At 37.2% G+C, this 18788-nt stretch overlaps 1 protein-coding gene across 1 annotated transcript; it reads right to left on the bottom strand.

Annotated features, from left to right (window-relative positions):
• Positions 1-658: 658 nt before the first annotated feature.
• Positions 659-14672, bottom strand: LOC110372130 (uncharacterized). Its single transcript, XM_064038496.1, has 21 exons — positions 14490-14672; positions 11151-11320; positions 9384-9544; positions 8969-9119; positions 8519-8686; positions 8287-8344; positions 7781-8004; positions 6939-7041; positions 6625-6755; positions 6251-6542; positions 5851-6002; positions 5462-5584; positions 4952-5227; positions 4453-4673; positions 3757-3940; positions 3389-3584; positions 2643-3227; positions 2213-2394; positions 1640-1832; positions 1138-1251; positions 659-819 (listed from the first exon to the last, which is right to left on the bottom strand). Exons 1-21 carry the CDS (start codon positions 14533-14535, stop codon positions 749-751), a joined length of 3801 nt encoding a protein of 1266 aa, XP_063894566.1. The 5' UTR covers positions 14536-14672; the 3' UTR covers positions 659-748.
• Between the last annotated feature and the right edge of the window lie 4116 nt (positions 14673-18788).

Here is an 18788-nt window from a genome sequence, read left to right on the forward strand (position 1 = left end):
GTTGGGCCCCGCTGGAGTTACTGACAGTTTTCTACTTGTGAAGCCCTTTCATTTGATACCCATATTGGTGGGATTGATAAAAAATTGTTATCAGCCATTTGGTAGCGGCGGCCATCTTAGATTTCAATTTTGCATAGTAAATTGTATTCTACTTGTTGAGACCCATCAACATGGGTATCAAATGAACCTAAGTTATCCGCCATTTTGGATTTTAATTTTATATAGTCCATTGTATTCTACTGGTTGAGAACTTTCATTTGATACCCATATTGATGGGATTGATAAAACCTACGTTATCCGCCATTTTGTAGCGGCCGCCATCTTGGATTTCAATTTTTTATAGTATATTGTATTCTGCTTGTTGAGCCCTTTCATTTGATACCCATATTGATGGGATTGATAAAATCTACGTTATCCGCCATTTTGTGCCGGCGGCCATATTGGATTTACAATGTTATTGATATTACTATATTGTATTGTCATCGGAATTAAAGGTGTATACAAAATTTCAGATTAATCGGTTGACCGGAAGAGGGTGAAATTTGAATTACTAAATTTGACCCAAGAATGAATAAATAATAAAATAAATAAAACCGTTTAAAAAATTACCCATTATTTATTACATACATAATTTATAAATATAAATAGGCTTAACGTTACGTATTTCAGTTAAAATACTACTATCCATCTTATCCATACCTAATTCTTCTTGGTTCGTCTTCTTGCTTCAAAAGTTAATGGTTAGTTGTTACGTTAATTTGTAGCTTTCTATTCTGGGAGATATCGCTTTAAGAATATTTTCTACGTTGTAAGGAGTATCTGTAATTAAAACAAACAAGCTCAGTCCGAAAATAATGCTACTAATTATTCAGAATTCTTATTTTCATGTTGCCATCGTATTGGATATTTTTTTTTATCGTTTGCGTAGGATTATTCTCTAGTCTAAAATGGTAGAAAATGAAACGTTTATCAAAGATTTTTTTTTCCCAAATCAAAGTAGGCTGAAAATCAGCACTTTTTGAAGGCAGAATTTACAAAAGACAGCACGTAACGCAAAATCCTTCTCTTTCTATGTGTTTTTGCTGGGAAGAAGAATCATTGTCTAATGGCCAGCAAAAATATAATCGCATATCTTACCTACAATCACCCAATCCTGGTCTGGGTAGCCAAACTCTATGCGCGCTTCTTCAATGGCGTCATGCAACGCGTGTGTCACCACTACGGCTAGTACTAACGCAGGCTCACCCGTCGCTGGAAATTTTAATAGGTTTATTAAAAGCTGGGAAATAGCAGAATTGCTAATACCTACCACGGCCGCATTTACGCGTTGCTTTTTGTGAGCTATTTAGCTTAGATCTAAGCTATAATAGGTTCACAGTAGAAGTTTCAGTCAATAATAGATTACATAAAGTGCATGTAAGATAATACGAGTTTTAAAACTTGAAGTTCGCGAATGTCATGGTGTTTGTAATAAGGAGTGGTACTCAACCATTTTCATAAATACTGGATAAAAATTTGAAAACGTGTCGTTCGGAAGCTACGCAGATCAATTCCAAAACATCATGATGATAATTTTGCAAAAAAAAAACATCTGTGCATATCTATGTATGCCTTCTCACCGAAGAGAATCAAATCTCACCTTTAGATCTAAGCACACCAGCAGCATTGGTAGAGTTTCTCCTAAACATAATTCTGAAGTCCACAGGAATATCCTTAGCACCTGGTGGTTTGTACGTCCACGTCCGATCCGTTAACAGACGGCCAGTGGCCTCTTCGAAGACCAGCTTCTCAGAAGTCCAAAGACCGAGGCCCATGATGAAGGCACCTTCAATCTGTGGGCAGTGAAAGACTACTACACACCAAGGTAAATATGGAGTAACTAGCACAAGTCTTGCCAGTGACCGTAGAAAGTAACGATTTCGTCTTATTTCTCTTGAATCGTATGATTTTTGTTCTTTGATGAAAATATGTAGGTAAATGTATCAAAACGATGAAGCAAAATATGAATGTTCTTCAATTACATTTTAAGTTACCATCTTGAATACCATGATTTATGCAAATAAATGATATTCTTATTCTTATGTAATCGGTATTTGCTCAGAAGTGTGTTTTCGCAGGGTCGGCAACTTGGTACTACGTATATTCTTGTCACAGACATAAGTTACTTTAAACATTCTCTATTGTACGGGACATAATATAAAGATCCACCCACCTGTCCCACATCGATCTCAGGACTCATGCTGACTCCAGTATCCTCGAGCAAGTCCAGTCTGCTCACGATGTGGTTGCCAGTCAACACGTCCAACTCCACCTCAGCTGCACACACGCCGTAGACGTTGTAGCCTACCAGACCGTCGTTCGGTGACGACATGTATGTAACTTGGAGGTTTATACCTTTTGGAATACGAAAATATGTATTAGTTACTTTCATGTTGTTGTGTTTGATAGTTTAGGCGCAGACCTCCAAAGTAGAGCAGAGTCGCTGAGTTTTTAAACAAATGATGGAATTTCCACGCTACTGACTGGGCGATAAGATGTTTGAAAAACTATATTCTTCTGTTTGTTTTATAAACTCTTCCGCTCCGCTCTGGTGGTATCTGGGCCTTGTAGAGTATTTTCTATTATGCTTAAAGAAAGGTTACCTTTTTCATAAGCAGTTTTCACCACCTCCTCCCACGTCGGTTCATTCAGTTCCTTCTTAGCCGCCTCCAATCTCTTATTCAGGTCTTCACAGGCTTTCACTGTAGCAAAAGCTACTGAATCACTGGTAATACTGCCATTCGACACCATAGCGTTAGGGGACACGAAGCTATCAGCACCCCTAATCACAACTTTCTCCAAGGGGACTTTTAGCGTGTAAGCACAAACTTGCGCCATTTTCGTGTTTATTCCTTGGCCCATTTCGATTCCTCCATGGGATATAGCAATCGTCCCATCGCCATGGTACACAGATATTGTAACTGGGTAATTCCAGGAGTATTCTATAGGGTAAGACATGATTGATATCTTAAGTCCTCGTTTCTTCCACGCGTTTTCGCTGTTAAACTTGGCAATTTCTGCTTTTCTGTCGTTGAAGGAGGTTGTCATTGTGAAGGTTGAGATCATCTCTCTTAGAGTGTCGTGTTTTGGCGATAAGTTTGTGAGTCTGACGGCAACGTGGTCTTTGTTCGTCACATGGGAGATTCGTTCCATTATGTGTTCTATGAATGCTGTGCCTTCTGTTGTTGCTGGAAACAAACATTTAGAGGAGTTAGAAAGACTTTTTGCGGAGACTATAGTCTCAGTGAATATAGTCTGTGTTGTTGGTCGTTTTGATTTTCCTAGGAAGCATATAGGTACTGGCTTGTCTTTTACCCAATATAAAACATAGTAGATAACGGTCACTTACAAGGAGCCCTACACCACGTAGCACTGGCCGTGTCAGTGAGCACACTGTACCCCACGATCTTCCAAGTATCACTCATGTACAAGTTAGTCAGGACAGTTGCCACACTGCTAGCTGGCGAGTCGTTGAAGGAACACCCGCAGTCGCTGTAGTACGTCACGTTCAGGTATTGGATGAGGCCGTCGCTGTTTACGCCGCACTGGAAAAAAATATGGAGCATTAGAATATGTGCATATACTCGTACATTTTATTATTATTGATTGCCAAGACTAATTTTGTCTGCCTATCGGCGGGACATGGTCTGTACATTAATGCTTAAAAAAACGATATTCTATTCATCTTGTAGAACTATCTATATTATTTTGACTTACCTCATACTGGAACTCAGTGGCACTCCTCTTGCCGATAGCCTGCATGTTTTGCGTCAGCGGCAGCACGAGTACTGCGGCGCGGTTGAGCTTGTGCGCGACCAGTGCGCTGGCGCACGCCACCAGCGCCGAGCGCGAAGCCTTGCCGCCGTAACCGCCGCCTACGCGGGGCACTTCTACTAGGATGCTGGAAGGTTAAATGGACATGATGAATGCAAAAGTAATAAGTCCGTTTTTTTAGCTATTGGACACTCATTTTTTATTTTCTGTCACAAACAAATTTTACAGACGTGACGTCACGAACCCCCACTCTCTATCTCCATTGCGGTATATTTAATGTTTTGTTTAAATAAAAAATACGTGTCCAATATTTTTTGCCAATCCAAAACTGCGGACTAATTGAATTATTCTTAACACTATTTTCACGTATAAAGATGAAATCTTAATCAAAGTAATACCAGTAGATCTCTCTGAACTAACGGAAGTCTTGTTGTCGTTGGAGTTACAAATTATACTTACGTTCCGAACTTCTTAATAATATATTTGAACTACTGATATAACAAAGCTGAAGAGTATTCATCGGAAGAGTAGCTATTCATCAAAGAAGGCCATTGGCTACTTAATACTGATGCGCGGTCCCTACCCTACAAGATGCGGATGAAACCTCTAGCTAGTACTCGAAAAAAAAGGAAAACATACCGATTCTCATCCATGTCCAGCATCTTAGCCACAGCGACCTGCACGAGGTCCATCCACTGGGTAGCTGACCTCACCACCAGGCCGTTCTCCGTGACCTGAGTGGCACAGCTCTGAAGCTCCATGGTGTAGTGGTACTGGCCTGGTACTGAGAATGAGCCACTGATCGTATGTCGGACGTCTGTGCCTCTTCTTGAAGGGTCTAATGTTACTTCTTTGTGTAGCTGTGGAAATTCAGTTTGATAGTCTTTTGTTTTTATATCTAGGGGGTATCCAAAAGAGATGTGTGTAGTAACAAGTGTGAAGATTAAAAGTTAAAAATTAAAGTAAGTTGCATTAAGAAACAACACAATTGATTTATTTAGTTGCGTTGACAAGCTCCGTCTTTACTAGTGGAGATGTAGCCTAAACTTGCCAAGAATGTAATAAAGTTGACGCCAAGAAATTAAAACTTCATTTGATCTGTGTTGCGGCAACTAAGATCCATTGACAAAAGTCTTACCCTTGTTTCCTTATCATGGGCCTCCAAGGCATCCCTGATGTTCAGTACTGGTTTATCATTTAACTTCTTGTATTTCACTTTAACGACTTCCGCGGCAGCTTCGGCCGCTCTCCTGGTTACAGCAGCTATAACTCCCACTGGCTGACCGTAGTACAAGATGTTCTTTGACGCAAAGATTTCTTCGGCAGCTATCATCCATGGCACTTCGGTGGGAGTGAAGGAATTGCTCCCTGGAATGTCTTTGGCCGAGAAGAAGGCGATGACCCCTGGCATTTGCTGGTTGTAGAAACATAAATGTGATTACTCAAGGTGACATTGATTGAGGACCACTTTTCTGGTAGTTCTCAAGAGCTCATTATTTCCAAAGCAAAATATTTTAAGAGAATTTCTGTATATCGATGACTTATTCACCGACCTTAGATTCAGAGTTTGCCCAAAATAAGGCATTATTGCTAACTAAATAAATCAAAAAAAAATTGCCAGTTTTGGTTAAAATCCTACAATACATACCAGGGCTTCACTAACATCGAACTCAATTATTTCAGCGCGACAGACATCAGACAGTACGAATGCCACATGGACGGTGCGGGGACCGCTGAAAATGTCACATGCATACGTTGCTTCTCCTGAACACTGAGAAAAGAAAAACATTAAGAGGAAAACAGAAATAGGATATGAGAGAAGAGAAAGAGAAAACAGAGTACCTACTTCTTGTTAAGAGTATTCCTGTTTTACATACATAACTGTATAGATAGTAGCAGTCTTTGTAAGACGATGATAAACGCATAACGGTTTTTATGATATTGGAAACCTCCCAGAGAAATTTCAATAACTAAAGATCATCAATACCAGCTATTTGAATTAAAAAGACATATAGGAAAGTCTTGGGTCCTCTTTACCTGTGAGAGAGCTTCAAGCTTTGGGATCGGTTGGTTCAAGGGCCATAACGTCTTATCCGTCTCGTAAGTTTGGGTGCCGTGAGATACCGGCCTCTTCAATATACTGCCACCAGATTTGTATCTTTTGTTAGCGTCAGGGTACCCTGAGAGAACTGCCTGAAATGGAAGGACAAAACAAATTATTATGTTGCCCAAAAAGAGGCAAATGTTGACTTTTTGATTATGTTCTACGTTTGAAGCATTCATGGTTGAGGCAATGGGAAGGCTATAAAAAATATTTTGTCAAATAACTTCTAGATTTTGTTCTTGTTTTGTATCTAAGTGATCAAGTTAATGTTTGGGCTTTCCAAAAAAATACGGTTTGCGATTCCAGCGAGTTTTTGAGACAATGTAAAATTACTTGCCTTATAGAATAGACCTAAAGCTAACGTCTGCCTACAAATTGCAGAGGGTTCAGGAGGTATCTCCACGGGCATAACTTCCTGTGACAAGTTCATCAATGTTTTCAATAAAACCTCATTGGTAAACAGCTTCTGACCAACCAGCAACTTTTCTGTCTCAGTCGCTTTCGTGAAAGTAGGACAAATGTTACCATAGACAATGTTGCAGGATGTGACTTTCTTATCACAGTCTATTTTAAAAAGAAATCCTGCGTTAACTATGGCGTGAGCGTTTTGCGCGCGAGGCATTATCTGAAAAGAGAAATTGAGATTATGATCACAAAGCCACACATAAAATAGATTCTTATTTCGTTAGGGATAGAGTTGCAATTACCTTGTATGTTCTAACGATGTTCGTAGTATTTGACAAGGGTGGTAGTTTCACATCAAATATTAGTTTGTCATTGAGGTCTGTTTTTAAGAAGTCTTGCATTTTCACTTCAACCTTACTTAAGTCCTTGCTAACTGGAAGGAAATACTAATTTATTCTTACAACCAAGAATTTTAAGCGATCTAAACATTAAAATTAAAAAACCGAACCAATGCTATCAATAATTTTCTGGCTTTTGCATCTCTTTCAATTTCTCTTAGTTCTAATCTTTTCTGACCTTGATATCTAGCTAGATAAAAATATGCCTTTGTACACACCTATAGTGACTGTCGCTCCAACGGCTAACAACATCAGGTATAAGTCCGACGGGAAGTCGGGATGCTTATTTTTCATCGCCAAGTTTCCTCCAATTGTTCCAATCTAAGGAAAAATACGTAAAACTTTTATGGTTGGGGAGCATTGATACCGTACTACCGTAAGTCTCGATTATTACACTCTTCGATTTGTAAATAAACCGATTTTGATATGTCCTTTATACGTCCCAAAGTTGAGATTATTTACAAACAAGTGTTGTAAATTAATTTTTTAATGATCATTCTGCGTGATTTGAATACAGTCGTCTAACCAAGAGTCAAAATATATATTTTGTCTCAGTTTTTGTCCAAATTATATCTTTTTTATAGGCCTTTAGATAAACAATAGTTAAACTGATACAGTGGCTGCACAGGGGCATAATTTCCCACGAAACAACAATTTTTTATCAAGGTATCATAGTTCTAAATCTCATGAACTCTTTTTTACCACACAAGATTATTAACACGCTTATTTTGATGTGAATTTTTATCATAATATACAGGCACTTGTGTGTCTCGAGGTTCATCATATTATGTCATTCAAGTGGCTTCAAGAGCGATGATTGAACAAGTATTTACCTACCTACTGTTCGCCAAAGTCGTTATGGCATTTTCCATTTTCAATTGCTCATTTGAATAGTCTTATCTAGCAGTAAATCTAGACGTATTTGTTTAAATACAATTGGGACTGTATCTGTATCTATATCATGCTTCATTTGTTATTTATACATTTGCACCAAAAGCTGTACCCTCTCTCATTATTGTCAGTTAACACAGAGGATCAAGAAAAGCTTATGACCACTCACATTTCTTACAGGTACGTGTGCCACCAAATCTAAGTGATCATGCAGGGTCGCCAGGTATCCGAAGTCTGCATTCTTCTTGGGCCATTCCTTGAAGGTCTTCATAACTTCGGTGAGGGACATCCCAGCGCCCAGGATCAGGTTTTCATCAGCTAGCGCCAGTTTTAGATTCTCTATAGTCGATATGTCTATGAGAATTTTGGGTTCTAGTTTTATGGGGTAGACTCCTGGAATGAAAATGGCCATCTTATTTGTAATAAAAATAAATCACTGCGATGGATGTGCCTTGGGGAATGCCTGATAGATGATGATGATTAAGATACTTAATAAAATAGATTAAAAAGGTTTGAAGATGTAGAGACCTTATTCATCAGGGACTTTAATTTTGAGGGGCCGTAAAGCATAATTCGAAATTTAGATTTAGATTTATTTATGTAAATGAAGAAATTGAAATAAATAATTAGAAGTTTATTATAAATTAATTGATAAAAATATTGCAGATACCTTACCTCGTCCAGTGTTGCCTGCGACAAGCCTGTAGCTGTTTGTACCTTCACGCGATAATACCTGACGGGGAAAAAATGAGCAATTTTAATTTTCTAAGAAATTATTGAGGTATACAATGTATTTTTCTTTAGCTAAACTTCACTCTTTTAGTATGACTAAAATGATGTAAAAAGGAAGCACACATCTACATTTCCTTAGTATCGTGATTATAAAGAAAATATTTTTGCAAGTTACCTTGAATATATCCTGTACTGTATTCGCTTTGTACCACCGTCCTGCAGATGTGTTCAGTTGCATCAGTGATCCTTGTTTGTCTTCTATGATGCACCACTCGTCATCAGATGAGCTGCACTTGCGAGTGCATTTCCTGGCGCATTTCCTTATGTGCAGGTCTTCTAAGTCCTAATCGAAAGATTTTGTTTTAAATGTGAGAAATATGTTAATTTTGTTTAACACTTCACGTTGTCGAACTAGAAGAACTAACTTCTGACTGAAAAACTGATTTTACTGACTTTGTAGTCCCCTCGGTTATGTCCCCGCACCCGGATAAAGGCTGTAGATGTCCTTTTAAAATCTCTAGACTATCTGTATACCAAAGTTCATCTGAATATATTCGGTAGTTTTGGCGTTACTTATCAGTAAGGATTCAAAATTTGGTGTTACTTTCTGAACTTTTTGTTATACCTGTAACTTGTTCTGCAGCCCAGGGTCGGTATCTGTGGCGAAACTCTTGAAAGCATCGAGGATCGGCCGGTATCCAGTACATCGACACATGTTCCCCCCGAATGAGTCCTCCACTTCTTTTGTCGTGAGATCCTTTTTGGCTTTACTGAGGCTGTGGAAGATATTACCTATATAGATTTGTTTATCATAAAAGATATCGTTAATCGAGCTTTTTTTCTATAACTAAAATTCTCTCTCATCTCCCTTAAACTCTTAAAACTTTGCTATTGTTCTTTACTCTTAAAAGCAATTTGGTAAAAAAATACTCTGTCCTCGTTTCAGATATTACGATCTCTATCAATGACAATTTTACTAAATGTATCAACAGACCCTATGAATCAATGGACCCACTCTTTACTTATCAAAAGTAACTTACCTATACATATTCATGATCCATCCCGGGGTGCAGTACCCACATTGGGTGCCGTTGAAAGAAGCTAAACGGTCCTGGATGGGATGGTACCCATCCTTTCTGTTCCCAACGCCTTCCACGGTCGTTATGTCCCAGTCGTGGCATGACAGAATGTGGACTAGGCACTGAAATATAACATGGGGCGTCAATAGTAGCTCATCAACATCATCTGCTTTTTAATGTAAGTATGTGGGTGGATCCAAGGTTCCAGCGATTCATTATTACATTCTACACTCCTTAATACAAGAAAGATATGTAGTGGTGGTGGCCAGTCGTTCAAAGCACCAGCCTCTCAAGATAAGTAAGACGTATGACATTTCCAGGTTAGGCATGTATGTAGGTACCATTGTAACTATTCTAAGTTATGTGTACTGTTTAAGTATATCTTGGAGATCAATGACCAAATTAGAAAGAAGGAAAACATCTGTCTGAAATCGACAACTGGGAGCAATCGCTCATTCTTTCTCTGTACGAGAAGACGCTTGTGCCGTGCAATGGGACCGTAAAAAACTTTTATTATGTTGAGGTAGTTAACTAAAAAGGTTGAGCGATTTGGGGCTGCTATCGTGTCTGCAATCTTTGAAGGGACGAAAAAGAGCTTATCTTGTCCTAATTTCAATAAAAGATTTTAATAATAACTGGATCTGTTTAAATAAGGTAAATACCTAAACATTTCGTCTCATTGTGGTTAGAAACAAGTTTTTGTTGTTTGAGTTTTCCTTGACGACTATTTATTATTTAAATATGTATACATACATTGTATTGTTGAATGCCCTCACCACTCACGAATGTACGACAATTTTTTACCTCAAGGTTTAAATTCTAATCATTTTGTGGTCTTTGCGGTTTTACGATTAGATATAGTAGGTACCTATTATCCTTATACGTATATGTTTAATTAGGTACGTCATAGGTAAGAAACTGATTAACTAACGGATTAATAGCATGTCCCACAGCTATGACGAAGGAATATTTTTCAGAGTTCAAAGTTTACGTGTGGTAAGCAAAAAAACGTTGGTAAACCTCAAAATTCCTACTTAACATACACAAACAATTTTCCTTTGAGTTTTTGATTAATTCAACGTATGTCAATGTTCACGTGTCCATGAACTTGTGCAGTTGATTCACCTCTCGATCACACCGCTCGGAGATTCCCATCCGCACGAAAATAAAATAAACATGCTTGCTAACATGTTTTTGTGCAAGTTAAACTAGTGACTGTAGCCGGTCTAAGTTGTTGCAGTCTTGTTTACATACACATACCTACCAACATTCTTGGGTCAAAAAGCTTGGAAATGGTCTGGTCCATCATTATCTGCTTAGCCTTTTCTTAATTTTCTTGGAGTTGTCTTCCAGCCTTCAAGACTTTCTGGTCTCTAACTATCCCCAACGATGACCTAAGATGTTCAAATTCCAGCCGAGAATTATGTGGCTCATTGACAATTCAATTTTGACGAAGGAATGAATTGAATTAATTCGAATAAATTTGAGCGAAAAAACCCTGTACAGGATCCATGGATCATCTACCTAAGTCTGCCGTCTGAGATAAATAGGGATCTTGATAACGCGTACCCGGTTGCTCGGGTTGAGGACGCCAGATGGGCAGTCGTTGTAAATCCTGGTACTTAGGTACCTACTAAAAAGTTCCCGAAAAGCTAGGCCGATTATAATCAATTGTATTAGTGTACTTCTTTTATGTATTGTGAACATTATGATGTAGAATAAACTCACAGAATTAACAGCAAAGATATGCTTCTCCTTGGTGACAGGATGGGCCTGTGCCACGGAGACCACGCAGGCGCCGCACCCCCCCTCGTAGCACATCGCCTTTGTGCCATGCAGCTGAAGGTAGTTGCGGATGTAGTCGTTCAGCGAGGTTTGTGGACTCACTTCTGTGCCGGCTGGAAGTACAACAAGGATATTTTTAGCACACTTTTATTAGGTCTACTTGCATGCCTATGGCAAACCGGTGTAGGTACCTACACCCTTCAGGGGGCGAGCATGGTGTTCTTTGGGATAGGTCTACGTTTAGCATTGGACGGCAATTGACTGACATGATGATAATGATGTATTCCTGTAAAAACTATGTAATGGAATCTAAAGTTATTAATTTAACCATCTTAAAAGGGTCGTAGAGTCATGAAAAGACATCTTGTAAGTAAGTAGTTCTGATGACAATACAATAAAATGGTACAATCGAACTGGTCTGATGATGGAGATGGAAGATAATGAACTGGAACTTCATGATGGAACAATGGTATCACAGCTGTGTTGGGACTTCTAATAGTGGTCTTGTCATGAACTTTGACGTGATCGTGTTTTTAAACTAATGATTTATATTTAACTGAAATGATGTTGCTTAAAAACTCACAAAAGAGGTATACAACGGTAGAGGACACAAAAAGTTTGGTAAAGTAGTGCCAACTTTATTTGTGGTTTTTGCTATTCTTGCCGTTAGATGACCTACATTATGCGTAAATTAGGCTTTTGACTGACTAGTTCTACTATTATTTATACGACTAATCCTACCAGTAAAATATTTTTAACTTGCTTTATGTGATTAGATATTTGGATCTTCAGGAAGACAAGAAGGCTCATTAGAATGTGCCTGGAAATAATATTACCTATTTAGATTAAAACATTTTATTATGGCTAAAACACTCGTGACTATGTCACTATCAGTATACTAAATATTGAACCACGTCAAATATAACTTAGTAAGTACCTACTTACATAAAAAGTGCCCTTATTGACTGACAAATGAAAGTTGTCTCAGCATTATGCAAGAATTGTCAGTTTCAACAACCAAATACCTACTTGATAATTGCGCTCAGGAATTTAAAGGGCTATGTCATAATGTTGTACGAATTAAATCTAGTTCAGATTTACTTTGCATAGTACTTAATAAAGGAACTACGAAGTAGGTAGGCTATGTAGAATATGTTAGCATACATATATTGTACTTTGCACCATATAGGTGTACATGTACAATGCACCTATAATGTAGGTAGATTAGGTAGGTAGGTACTATATTCTAAACCATAATTATTTAGATTCAAGGCTGGATTCCAGCTTCGTAACATCTGATTCACCAATGCATAATTATTTATTTTCGGTTTAAAAAAACACCTGTAAATATCCTATTGATTTCCTACTTCCACCTTATTTTATAACCGTAATTGTATGAGCGCCATTTATTTAATATTGGTATAAACAAATAATCGATTGTCACTTGAATATGGCTAGATATCATTCGTGGGTTTTATATTTTTACTAGGTCTTACACATGGGTTCACCCGCGCCACAAGAGGACTATCTGCCTATTTCGCGTAGGTACCTAACTGGATAAAATACTGCAATACCGCTACCTACCCATCTCAATTGGTTCAGCCTTTTTTTATTCCCTCATAACAAACAATAATATTCTCGTGTATCTATAGAATATTACGCAGCTGTGCGAACTCTTACGGGTCTTTAGCAAAAAATCTGTCAAGTGCTTGACAGGAACAAAGGTTCGTGACTACGAACCCTCAAAAATAAACAGACAAACAGAGATACATATCAAGTAGGTACTTATACACATTTTATCAATGTTAAAAGTCATCAAAGTAGGTCATTATAACAACTCTAATGATACTTTAGCAAGTCATCAGAGAATAGAAAGCACATGTTATGTAAACATCATTATTGTATACTAATTAATACAAAGCTATTGATGAAATACTTTCTATTTATACTTCTTTATCATCATTGTATCACTCATCTGCCTCGTTGGTCTTGTTGTCGCATAGTGCGACTGCTGTACACGAGGTCTTATGTTCGAATCCCCAGTATAAGATTTTTTCACAAAGTAGCCCGGAGTCTGCATCTTCGCAGTGTTACAAGTGTTACAACCCCGTGCTTGGGAGGGCACCTAAAGTCGGCGCGGCGTCCCCGAATGCTACTCAGAAGCAATCGTTGTTACAATTCCATTTCAGAGGCCTTTTTTATTAAAAAAAATTGAGACTAGGTGATTAAAACTGTAGCTCACTCGATAAGAAAAATATAGAAAATCCTATCATCTTTATTTCAATATGTACTGTAGTAATACTCTTACGGAATTCTATAAGTAGAAATAATTCTATACCTATCTGCGAGTGGTAATTGAGCAAAATATATTTCTAGAAGGCAATTGGGAAGATTCTATTAACGGATGTAGGGGACCATAAGGGCGTCTTATGTCTATAACAATAATAAAATAGGTATGAGACCCGTTGTTTATTACTAGCAACTAGAAGTGGTCCAAAACTTGGAAACATTTGGACAACTAAGTACCATGTGATAAAGTAGATTTTAAAACTACTACTAAACTGCCCATTTTCAATGTATTCTCCAGATAAACTCCATCCAAAAGTTGTCTGGAAGAAATCGCTGTTTAGCGATAAGACCGCTAATTGTACTCTTCTTTGTGTGTTGTGATTTCCTGTGTTGTTAATTTTCTTGGTGTCGAATAAAGAATGTTCTAATCTAAGTTGTCAATAATTACCTACAAGTTTTGCCAAAACAATGATAAAAAAATCTTTATTTTCTCTTAAATAACAATATGTTAAGAGCATTATAATATATGTTGCATTGTTTAGAGAATAGTGTCTGAATAAAGTTTCCCCTGTGTTACTGATCACCATTTATCCAGTTGTTGATAGTTTGTTTTTTATATATACAACACATTTTCTAATTTAGGCACTAAGATAATCTCTGACTATGTTGCTTATCTCTCCAAAAGATAATAGAGTACATTCATACGTTAGACAACGTCAATAAATATTCAATTGTTTCAATAATTACAGTGTCCGAATGGCGACAAAAACTCGCTACTATACATAGCTATGTCAAGTTTTGTTTTTATTCCGATTCGGGTTAATGACCTCTCTGCCGGACCTCTATACAGAATACAAATATATGTTTCTAATAAATACCGCCTATTTCACTTATTAATTACTACTGACAAACATAGAAATCAGTCATGTATGCAATAAAAAAAATAGTTTGCTATAGTTTCCACATTCAAATTAATTTCAAAATAGAACTTACTCAAAGAAAATCTTTCGCCATTGATAGTAAAATTGATTCTATCCATTATTACACAATTCACATATCACTGCACGAAAATTGTTTATAATACCTATGTAAATATAAATAAAACAGATAAGTATAAAATCACGTTATAAGTCTTATAAGACAAGACTTGATCGTAAGGTGCGCGGGCGCATACTGCGCACGTACTAAAGGAGATTGGCTTGAGACGTAGATGTTATCACAGATTATACACTACACTTAACTTTACTGTCATACTCTCGTAGGTTGATTCACACACACATGCATACTTTGCGTTTACGGAAATTTTGAGGGAGAATAAGAGTTGCCGGGTACCTGTGTTGAGGGGGTCAGAAAGGGAGTTGCTCCATATAATACACTGGTATAGTTGCATTTGTTTAAACTAAAAGTTGGTCCCATGATTTTTATACATTATTTAATGAGGTTAAGGCCGTGTTTCGCAGGTTACGATACATGTAAACTGAAGGTCCCGACTGTCATTGAAGATCTTTGGAAGTCGTTATGGTAAGAAGCCAGTAAGTAAGCCTGACAACCAGTCTTACCTAGGGGTTACCTGGGTTGCTTGGGTAACTGGGGTTGAAGGGGTCAGAAAGGCAGTCGATAAAAATAAAACACTGGTACGGCTGGTTCCATTTAAATTGGGGCCGATTCCATTTTTTTAACTATTTATTTAATGAGGCATAAGAAATAAACATTGTTGTACAAAGAAAACCCATAGGTGGTAAAAGGCTAGGCAGATGATGAATATAATAATAATAGCGACATGCATGTTCAACATAGCATTTGCAAAGCCGGAAAGTAAATAAGGCAAAATGTAATCTAAGCCTTTTTATCGTGGATTTAAATATTAGCTCATTTTCCTGCAATATTCTAACTTATGTTGTGTTTCCGTTACATTATGTAGGTATGTAACTATGTATTATGCATTAGTACATAATGACTAGGTACCTATTATTCTCAACTGTGATTTGTGTTATTTGCTAGGATGGTTACTTATGTCATCCTTAATATACCTAAACCATGATTTATTTCTTACTAGCGACAATCCCCGGCTTTGCACGGGTGCAATGCTGATACTAAATACATACTATTATACATATACATACACCTTCCTCTTCGATCACTATCTATTGAATCAAAATCCGTTGCGTAGTTTTAAAGATTTAAACATACATAGGGATGTGGCGTAGTTTTAAAGATTTAAGCATACATTGGGGACAAAGAAAGTGACTTTGTTTTATACTATGAACAGTCGAAAATAATCCAAATATTTGATCATTGTTATGTGCGCACTCCCATACATCTCCGTACTTATCAAGCGCCCGACCAAAAAGTGAGTAGTATATGCTCTTAGAACACATCTTTTTTCTAGCAAAGAACTAGAACAATGTATACACATTCATACATTCGCAGCATTTATGCATTCTTTCTCTATCAGTAATGTTATGTAAACACAAGTTCTAAATACAGCAATTCTTTCATTGTTATCTCAAAAACAGCTTGACAGATGGTGATAATTAATGAGCCTTCACTCATTTACTCTAATCAGCAAAACATATTAACTTTTAATCTTCTGTGTTCTAATCATGTGTGTCCTGAGTTATCAGGTCTCAGGACACAAGTATTGTGTTTAAATACTGCATTGAATATGTACTTAATCTTTCATTATGAATGCTTTTTGAAAACGGTTCCCTAAACAGTGCATATAAAACTATGTGTATGAGGTATGAGTATAATAAATCTAGTGCGTCACTTTTCAGGAATCCACAATTTATTATCCTTATAATTAGCTCTACATATATTTTATTATACTCGTATTAAAACTATCCTTTCACATACATATTTGTTCTAAATAAATGTTTTTTCGTTTAGAGTGCCCGCACAATGCAAACTTTTGGTCGACCGGGCTCATAAATCAGTCTGAAGATGAATGATAGTACCTACGCACATTACAAAGATCAAGTATTGATCCGGTATCAGATCTACTGAAAACTTGTACTTATTACGTAAAAAAAAAAAAAATCAGGTCAACTGTCAGCCCACTGATAATTTACTCTTAATTTTTCGCAGAATAAAAAGAAAGCAAAGAAAAGATCAAATAGTATTGAAACAATGTTCATTCATTTCATTGAACAAATCGATTGAACGCGTTGAGCCGGTGAAATGCAATCGAGAGCTTCATCGGAATGTGATGAATAAGACAAGCGATAGTATGTTGTTTATATTTGGCTCATCTACTGTTTAATTAGCATAATGTATCCACACAGTAAAATAAGTCTTTTTTTAACGACGTCAAAAATCATGAAATGACTTCTCCCGCTGTGGGTTACCTGGGGTGAGGGAGTGTCAGACTCTTACTGACTAAAAACCGTCGTGTTCCGTCGTAGGTCTTTTATGTACCTATTTGGATTAGGCCGCGGTAACTATTTGGAATCCCGCAGGCCTTGGCCCTACTGGGCCCCGCTGGGGATTGAAATAAGTCTTCGGTTCGATTACCGTTTCGAGCAAATATTTTGATCGGGCTCTTAATTAACATGGATAAGTATGGTAGTCAACGATCGGATGACGGCCCAATAAAATCTGACAGGATTCACGATTTCCCTTAAAAATATACCGTCAACCAACTATCGACCGACAGTTGTCCAACAGTTCAGTTTTTATACGTCAACGTACCCGAATTTGTCAAATTTTACCAGTCGAACATTAACCTTCCACTATTGTGATAAGGTTGAAAATCGATTTAAGAAAGATAGATTGAGGTAGGCTGATGTGTCGTCTGTATTTCACAAAGGTGTAATGGTCTCTGCAAACAGCGGGCGCGGCGCGGCGGGACGGGACGGCGACGTGACACAATGTACTAGATCGTCGCGTCACGTCGCGCCGAGCGGGACGGGTCTGTGTGGCGGCCTACGTAATATCTAGTACATTACAACTACTCAGCGTCGCGCCGCCGTCCCGTCCCGTCGCGCCCCGCCCGCTGCACAGTGATTCACGCTCCATACAAAGGCGGCCATAAATACGAAACTCACAAATACTTTTAATTAATTTATTTTACACGTTGAAATATGTTAAGAGAAGTGTAAATTATTAAAATTATAACATATCCACATTCATTAAAAAATATATCATTACTATTTAGGTGTAAAAATGTCTCGCAGTAATTTTGTTTTAGACGATAAACCTAGAACATGTCATACTGCGACTTTTAATGAAAAATCTATATAAATAATGGTTATTTATATTAAAAGCAACCATAAAGGAATAAAATAAAACAACAAAAATACACGAACAACCTTTTTTGCAAATACACACAAAACACAAAATATACCAGAATACATTCAAGCTCAAAAGTATTTACTAACAAACAGATAACAAATCTAGTACAATTTTTGATAGTACACCTTTTGTTTTTGACAGGGAACTTTCGTAAACCTGTTAGGAAGGGATCTGAATGAAGAAGTTGATGGTTCAACTTTGTCAGACTTCTGAGATACATGTAACTCAATTCGCTCTACATCAATATTTTCAACTACATTCAGCCAATCTGAATATTTCTCTATAAACTTAGACCTACTACGATTTGATATTGCCCAATAATGAGAAATTCGTTTACATACATTCATAATTTTATTACTTAAAGTCTCTAGTTTGATATTTTCGATGTCATCCGAAAGGCACGATGTTTCTGTAAAAGTATTCAGGACATGTTGCATTTTTCATTTTGACTACCCTCTTTAGAGTGCCAAATGTCAAAAATAGTCGTCCTCGAAACAGAACATTTGAAAACTTTACCTAAAACAACATGAAAGCTGAACTTAAAATATAAAGTTTTTTTCTTTACTATGGACATGCATGCTTTGACACTCCTTTAACCCAAGAAGGGGCAGAAAGATGCAGATGAAACTTATATGGTTTTATAAGAACATCCTCTTTATTCGAAAAACATTTGCCTCAAGTGCAGCACTGAGCAGCAAAAAGTTATAGGTCCAAAAGAAATCAAAGTATACCAAACAAATCTACAAAAACGCTACCTTCAATAAAAAAATAAAATAAAATATTAAACGCATAAAAATAAATAAAAAAGTAATTGATAATAGAAGTACATATCTTGGTCTTGGACCTCCATACTGTCACCATACGTAAACACTTGATTTGGAATAGTGACACTCAAAAACAATGTGTTAAGTTTTGATGACTCTCACGTTGCGATAATTAGACTCGAGATGCGCTAACTTCCGATGCACAAAAGTGAATAATAAGTTGACCTTATGACAC

Source organism: Helicoverpa armigera, chromosome 16, assembly GCF_030705265.1.
Source record: "Helicoverpa armigera isolate CAAS_96S chromosome 16, ASM3070526v1, whole genome shotgun sequence".
Taxonomy (NCBI): domain Eukaryota; kingdom Metazoa; phylum Arthropoda; class Insecta; order Lepidoptera; family Noctuidae; genus Helicoverpa; species Helicoverpa armigera.